The 7500-nt window shown below is 33.3% G+C and overlaps 3 protein-coding genes and 3 non-coding genes across 6 annotated transcripts in view; 2 read left to right on the top strand and 4 right to left on the bottom strand.

Annotated features, from left to right (window-relative positions):
- LOC122584373 (photosystem I assembly protein Ycf3) overlaps positions 1 to 1426 on the bottom strand; it is a 2379-nt gene extending 953 nt beyond the window's left edge. Inside the window, exons 1-2 of the mRNA XM_043756562.1 lie at positions 940 to 1426; positions 12 to 241 (exon numbers count right to left, since the gene is read on the bottom strand). Coding sequence (XP_043612497.1) covers positions 12 to 241; positions 940 to 1063 — 354 coding nt within the window. The 5' untranslated portion in view covers positions 1064 to 1426. The remainder of the gene's footprint in view (positions 1 to 11; positions 242 to 939) is intronic.
- A 500-nt stretch (positions 1427 to 1926) lies between these two features.
- LOC122584372 (30S ribosomal protein S4, chloroplastic) lies at positions 1927 to 3424 on the bottom strand. The gene has a single exon (XM_043756561.1). It carries the CDS (start codon positions 2925 to 2927, stop codon positions 2322 to 2324), a length of 606 nt encoding a protein of 201 aa, XP_043612496.1. The 5' UTR covers positions 2928 to 3424; the 3' UTR covers positions 1927 to 2321.
- Positions 1929 to 2015, top strand: TRNAS-GGA. The gene has a single exon. It is a non-coding gene; the product is annotated as a tRNA-Ser (tRNA).
- Positions 3291 to 3363, bottom strand: TRNAT-UGU. Its single transcript has one exon. It is a non-coding gene; the product is annotated as a tRNA-Thr (tRNA).
- Positions 3425 to 4920: 1496 nt separating the features above from the next.
- On the top strand, positions 4921 to 4993 carry TRNAF-GAA. Its single transcript has one exon. It is a non-coding gene; the product is annotated as a tRNA-Phe (tRNA).
- A 161-nt stretch (positions 4994 to 5154) lies between these two features.
- LOC122584368 (NAD(P)H-quinone oxidoreductase subunit K, chloroplastic-like) lies at positions 5155 to 6997 on the bottom strand. The gene is made up of 2 exons (XM_043756556.1): positions 6384 to 6997; positions 5155 to 5945 (listed from the first exon to the last, which is right to left on the bottom strand). The coding sequence occupies exons 1-2, from the start codon at positions 6901 to 6903 to the stop codon at positions 5647 to 5649; spliced, it is 819 nt and encodes a 272-aa protein (XP_043612491.1). The 5' UTR covers positions 6904 to 6997; the 3' UTR covers positions 5155 to 5646.
- Positions 6998 to 7500: the final 503 nt, after the last annotated feature.

The following is a 7500-nucleotide window of genomic DNA, read 5'->3' as shown; positions in this document are numbered from 1 at the left end:
GATAGTCGCACGTAATGACAGATCACGGCCATATTATTAAAAGCTTGTGGTAAGAATGGGTTTCGTTCGAGCGCTCGAAAATAATATTCCAAAGCTTTCGTGTGTTCTCCGTTACTTGTGTGGATAAGTCCTATGTTATACAGTATATAACTTCGGTCATAGGGATCAATTTCTAGTCGCATAGCTTCATAATAATTCTGTAAAGCTTCCGCATAATTCCCTTCGGATTGAGCTGACATCCGTTACGGTCGTCATTCAATTCACAGAATCTCCGTTACAGAACCGTACATGAGATTTTCATCTCATACGGCTCCTCCCTTATGTGCATAATGATAAAATTATAAATAAGATGAAAATCTTCTCATTATGAACTAAGTAGGGCTAGTGTTTTTACAAGAAATCTCTAGCCAACCTTCCTGCAAGAGATCTTTTCTTAACATTAAACGTATTGTTACTAGAGAGAAAAGATAACTCCAACAATTTCTTTGTTCTCAACGCTTCCCAATGTCCAGGAATTAGTCACTTCAACAGCCTTCGATGGTTATACGGGTATCCAAAATACAAACGAGATGGATGTTTGTTGTCCCAACCATTCTTTTAGTCCCAAGCTTGCGAAAGAAGGGGATAATTTTTTTTATAATTAAAATAACAAAGTTTTTCTGTTGTTAATTTCTAGGTGTAGTGCTTCTTCCCCTCTGCTACCTATTGGTTAGGATTGACCCGTAATACCGAACCTATAGGTATAACCTTTCGCTCAATACTAGAATCGAGAATTGAAACATAGCATCTGAGGCTGCATTAATCGAGGATACACGACAGAAGGAATTGTTCTATTTCCAAACTTTACCTTCTACAAGCGTAGATTTTTTCTTTTTTTCCCGATCACGAATCATGTGTATTTCTCGTAAAACCGAGAGTCAAAAAAAAGTCAAATCGCACCATCTCTGTAATAAGTAAATGCCTCTTTTTCTCCTGAAGTTGTTGGAATTATTCGTAATAAGATATTGGCTACAATCGAAAAGGTTTTATCAATAAAATTTCCATTTATCCGCGATCTAGACATAGGTAGCAATCCATTCTATCATTGTTCTCATTACTTCTCGGGGGAAAATGATCCCACAAGGAAAAGAATTTTACAGTACGAAATAACATAAAAACAGATTCATTATCATTAAAAAATATGGCCCAATATTAAAATTTTCGAATTGTTCTTTTTTACATTACAGGAACAGGAATTGGTTGATAAGAATTCAGAAAAAAATATTGGGAACCGCATTGGATTCCATCTTACTGGAATAGTCTATCAACGAAAGAAACTATTCTTATTTGATTGAAGTTACAGCTTAGAAAAACCTAAGTTGATTGAATTATGATACAAAGAAAAAAAGGATCGAATCGAGTAATCATTGTATGACGAAAACGGGCCCTTTTTTTTTGTGTACTTAGCGGATATCACTAGACAATCAACTATAAAAAATTGTTTATCAATTTGTATTTTTAATAGATAGATGGGATAAGGATTTTTGATAAGGATTTTTGTTGATAACAGGCCTAAAAAGGAATTTGAGAATTCTTCGGGTATGGAATCGTAGTCTAAATAGAATCATGATCTAAAGATATCCATTAACCATAGTCTATAAAATATAGAACCCTAGCTCAGTCGATTCGTTAGAATTTCTAATTTATTGATTTAATGAGGTCGGTATAGTATAAATAGATTAAATAGATAATCAGAAAAAGAAGATAACATTGTTTTTGCAAACATGAATAGAATTTTTTTAACAGTTTTTATTTATAAGAAAACAATTTTCTATTTTTATCGCTTTCTATTTAGAATTGATTGGTTGTACCTACCCAATAATCTAATTCTAATATGAATAATGAATTATTCACTCGATTTTCGGTTTTTAGGTCATAATCATTATGTAGGAGAGATGGCCGAGTGGTTGAAGGCGTAGCACTGGAACTGCTATGTAGGCTTTTGCTTACCGAGGGTTCGAATCCCTCTCTTTCCTTACCTTCACCTAATTTACCGATCTTACTAACCACAATAGATCAATAGATATAGATCAAATAGCAATATATGACTATTCCAACAGTTAGACCTTTCTTTGATATGGATTCTCTATTCCTAATGGCTGTCGTACGGAAAATAAAGAAACGAGTAGACAAGGAATGAAAATATCCCTCTCTCTCGGTCTATGACACCTAAATGGAATAAAAATCTGGAGCAAACCCTTAATTTAATTTATCTTAACCTTCGGTTAATTTACTTCGCCGAAAGGGAGTATATATTAGTCTTTATTTTCTTTTTGTTAGGTTTAAGTCTGACGAGAATAATATTCTACAACCAGCAATTCATTTATTTTCAAACCGACCCATTTACTATCTATTATTTGATTGACTAATCCTTTATATTGGAATGGTTGAAGAGTCAAATGGTTTGGCAATTCCTCCTGAGGGGATGAATCGAGAGAATTTTGAATTAGAGCTCTAGATTTTTGTTCATCTCTCGCCGCAATAGTATCTCGGGGTTTGCAGCGATAACTTGGTATATCTACTATACGACCGTTGACTAAAATATGTCTATGGTTAACTAATTGGCGAGCTCCCGGAATAGTCGGGGCCATACCCAACCGAAAAAGGATGTTATCCAGACGCATTTCAAGTAATTGTAGTAAAACCTGACCTGTTGACCCCTTTGCCTTTCCGGCGAGACGAACGTATTTAAGTAATTGTCGTTCTGTAAGACCATAATGAAAACGCAATTTTTGTTTTTCTTCTAGACGAATACGATATTGGGATTTTTTCCCAGAACGCGATTGGTTTCTAAGATCACTTCCAGCTCGGGGCCTTTTATTAGTTAGCCCTGGTAAAGCCCCCAGGCGACGTATTTTTTTGAAACGAGGACCTCGGTAACGCGACATAAAGACTCCTTATTTATTTATAATTAATATATTATTAATTAATTCTTATTCTTATTGATGAAATTTCATTCTACAGAATAAATCTAAACTAAAAATGAACTAAATTGTAAATAAAGCAAAATTTACTGAAGTATTATTCTATTATTAATTAATATTAATTAAAGAATAATGAGATGGGTTGAATAAATATCCAGTTTCCGGTTTTCTATATATAGAAAAGGAAAGGGATTCTGTTCGTGAGATAGTAGGAAATTCCTATCCTATAATCAATGGCTTTTGTGAAAAGAAGAATACTTTTTTTTTTTTCACTTTGATTTCAAAGATGCATTATCAATCATGTAAAAAAGAAAATAACTAGAGAAAAGCCGACTATCGGAATCGAACCGATGACCATCGCATTACAAATGCGATGCTCTAACCTCTGAGCTAAGCAGGCTCACATAACATAAATTCGACATGCAGAGGAATTCAATAAACTCTTAGAATCTTTGCTATTAACTATTTCTTGGCTATTCATATTCGCTATTTATAACATAATTAATATCATATTAAATATGAAATTTTTTAATTATTATTATTTATTAATATTAATTAATATATAAATTTTAATTAAATTATAAATTAATATATTAATAAATTAAACATAAACAATAGAATAATTCTAATTTCAAATAATAATAACTGTTAAATATTATATTATAGAACATAAGATTAATCTAGCGATATATAATTTCAATTATTTTTTAATTTTTATTTATTTTATAAAAAAATATAATATAAATAATAATAAAATAATATAAATAAATTATCGACCGTTCAAGTATTTTCAATTTCATGGTTAAATGAGTGGAAGAGAGACAGATGTATAGGGTATGTATCCACCTATATTGAATTGCGGATACAGAAATGATAAAATCGTTTTTGATTGGACCGAATACGAGCCTCCTATAGAAGATGAAAGAAGATACACAAGAAATCACAAAGAGGAGAAAACACTTTTTCGAGACGGGCATCTATCTAATGAATTGAACGGTTCCGGTATAAATGAAAGAAAAAAGGGACGGGATCACAATGAGATTTTCATCTCAAAAGGGGGATATGGCGAAATCGGTAGACGCTACGGACTTAATTGGATTGAGCCTTGGTATGGAAACTTACTAAGTGATAACTTTCAAATTCAGAGAAACCCTGGAATTAATAAAAATGGGCAATCCTGAGCCAAATCACGTTTTCCGAAAACAAGCAAAGGTTCAGAAAGCGAAAATAAAAAAGGATAGGTGCAGAGACTCGATGGAAGCTATTCTAACGAATGGAGTTAATTGTATACATTGGTATAGGAATCCTTCTATCCAAACTTCAGAAAAGTGAAGGATAAACCTGTAACATAATACAATACAGAAGAATTGGTGTGAATCGATTCCATATTGAAGAAAGAATCCAATATTAATTGATCAAACCATTCACTCCATAATCTGATAGATCTTTTGAAGAACTGATTAATCGGACGAGAATAAAGATAGAGTCCCGTTCTACATGCCAATACTGGCAACAATGAAATTTATAGTAAGAGGAAAATCCGTCGATTTCAAAAATCATGAGGGTTCAAGTCCCTCTATCCCCAAAAAGACCATTTGATTTCCTAATTCTTTACAATTCTTTATCATATCCTTTTTATTTATCCTTTTTCGTTAGTGGTTCAAAACTCTTTATCTTTCTCATTCACTTTTATACAAAAGGATCTGAGCGAAAAAGCTGTTCTCTTATCACATGTCACATTATATATGATGATGATACATACATGTACAAATGAACATCTTTGAGCAAGGAATCCCCGTTTGAATGATTCACGATCGAGATTTTTATTCATACTGAAACTTACAAAGTTGTTCTTTTGACAAATTATAGGAACTGGATGAGGCTTTGTAATACCCTTTCAATTGACATAGACCCACGTTCTCTAGTAAAATGAAATGAGGATGAGACATCAGGAATAGTTGGGATAGCTCAGTTGGTAGAGCAGAGGACTGAAAATCCTCGTGTCACCAGTTCAAATCTGGTTCCTGACACATGATTAATTTGTATGAGTCTCTATTCTACCAATTAATTGATATTGATATGAATACATATTTATTAAGACTCTAGACTAGATTTAGAGATATACCCCATCCTATAGAGGGGTAATTTTTATACAAAGTATGCAAAAAAACGAGATTCTATATTTCTCTTCTTTTTATTTTTACTCTGGTTGAAAAAAAAATGTTAATACGTGATACATATTCGAAGGTTAAGGTTGAAAGATTCAATAGAGTAGGCGAAGGATCTGAATAAACAGGATTTCAGATACTGTACAAATAAAAAATTCCGATTTCTTTTGAGTTATTTGTATTTTCTTTTCTATTCCATTTAATTTCCTCTTACATTACATGACTTTCTATATTTCCCCTAAGTGATGTGGGCAGTCCAAAGTTGATACTGCAGAATTCATTTGGTTCTTCCTATCGACTTGGCTCATCCGAAATAAGTATTTTCCAAATTAGCGAATCCCAATGAATCAATAATCAATAATTTGAATCAATAATTTTATTGTATTTTTTTTATTCTTTCTATACATAATAAAAATACAAACCATAATACAAACGAGACTTCAATTACTCTGTTTAATCTAGAATAGAACCTTGAATCTATAGAATTGTAGAAGTGAAGATTAGTTTTTTTTTATTCAATGAGCATCTTGTATTTCATAAAAATTGGGAGCAATATAATCCTTACGTAGAGGCCATCCTATCCAACTTTCAGGCATTAAGATACGTTTCAAACGCGGATGATTATAATAAGAGATTCCTAACATATCATAAGATTCCCGTTCTTGAAAATCCACACTTTTCCAAACCCAGAAAACCGACGGAATTCTAGGATCCCTCCTCGGGGCAAATACTTTTATGCATACCTCTTCTGGTTGATCCACGCCATACTCTATTCGAGTAAGATGATACACACTAGCTAATAATCCGCCTGGTGCTACATCATAGGCACATTGGGAACGGAGATAGTTGTAACCATATACATATAAAATGACAGCAATGGAATGCCAATCCCCCGGTTTTATTTGTAAAGTCTCTATTCCTTGGTAATCAAAGCCCAAAGATCTATGAATTAGCCCATGCTTCACTAGCCAAGCAGACAAATTACCCTGCATCTTTTTTATCTCTCCCGCATTTTTTGTATAAGTATTTCAGATTTACGATGAAATTTCTGAAGATTGAGCCGCGACTTTTTATTCTGTGCAAAGGAATCCTGTCTAATTTACTAATTCGTGGGAAGATACTGAACTTTTGTATTTGAAAAATGTTTCAGGAGGAATCTCTGCGGTAGATGGCGTTTGATAAAGGAATCCTTGATCATAATTTCCAGTATGAATACTATGTCCAACCTGAAACTTGTGATTGGTAGTAAAAAACCTATTCTCTCGCTGAGACAGAATTCTATCTGGATAGATTTCTCGAGATATTTTCTTACGAAGTTTTGTTATAGCATCTATAATAGCTTCTGGTTTAGGTGGACAGCCCGGCAAATAGACATCCACAGGAATTAGCTTATCGACTCCACGAACAGTACTATAAGAATCGGTACTGAACATCCCCCCTGTAATTGTACATGCTCCCATAGCAATAACATATTTTGGTTCAGGCATTTGCTCGTATAATCTCACCAAGGAGGGGGCCATTTTCATTGTTACTGTTCCAGCTGTTAAAATAAGGTCCGCTTGTCTAGGACTCGATCGTGGTACTAGTCCATAACGATCAAAGTCGAATCGTGAACCTATTAGTGAAGCAAATTCAATGAAGCAACAACTGGTACCATAAAGAAGTGGCCATAAACTAGAGAGTCTTGACCAATTTGAAAGATCATTTAGTGTCGTTGAAATTACTGAATTTTGGGTTGTTCGATGAAACAAGGGAAACTCAATGGAATTCATAACTATCTCAATTTTTTCCTTTTTTCTTTTTATTGTCTGAATATTCAGGAGCTAAGACCATTCCAATGCCCCCTTTCGCCATGCATAAACTAAACCAACAATTAAGATAAGCACGAAAATTAAAGCTTCTACAAATACAGATACACCTAATACATCGAAACTCATTGCCCATGGATAAAGAAAAACCGTTTCAACATCAAAAACAACAAAAACTAGAGCAAATAAATAATAGCGGATTCTAAATTGTAACCAAGCGTCACCTATTGGTTCTATACCCGATTCATAACTAGAAAGTTTCTCCGGTCCTTTGCTAGTCGGAGCTATAAATCCCGAAATGAAAAATACCAAAATAGGAATAAGACTTGATATTATCAGAAATGCCCAAAAAATATCATATTCGTAAAGCAGAAACATAGATGCACTCCTATGAACGTGGAAAATATACCGGATTAGTCAATTCGCCTTGAAATTGTTACGTAGTTCATAACTGTTTAGTTAAAGTAAGAATTGCTTTTGGTCGAACCATCAAAATTATTTTAGCCGCGCGTGTTTCCTTTTAATATTAGAATCCTATTTTTATTACATAGCTTTTTTTTT

The sequence above is a fragment of the Erigeron canadensis genome, unplaced genomic scaffold (assembly GCF_010389155.1).
Source record: "Erigeron canadensis isolate Cc75 unplaced genomic scaffold, C_canadensis_v1 Conyza_canadensis_unscaffolded:231, whole genome shotgun sequence".
NCBI classification, from domain to species: Eukaryota; Viridiplantae; Streptophyta; class Magnoliopsida; order Asterales; family Asteraceae; genus Erigeron; species Erigeron canadensis.
Note: the sequence above shows the minus strand (reverse complement) of the source record. Positions and strands in the feature narration are given on the sequence as shown.

What these genes read in the sequence shown, in the direction of transcription:
- LOC122584372 (XM_043756561.1), bottom strand. Translation starts at nt 2,927, where the DNA reads ATGTCGCGTTACCGAGGTCCTCGTTTCAAAAAAATACGTCGCCTGGGG.
- LOC122584368 (XM_043756556.1), bottom strand. Translation starts at nt 6,903, where the DNA reads ATGAATTCCATTGAGTTTCCCTTGTTTCATCGAACAACCCAAAATTCA. An exon ending in GTCTCAGCGAGAGAATAGGT is followed by an intron (nt 5,946 to 6,383) that starts TTTTTACTACCA and finishes CCTATGATGTAG; the next exon opens with CACCAGGCGGATTATTAGCT.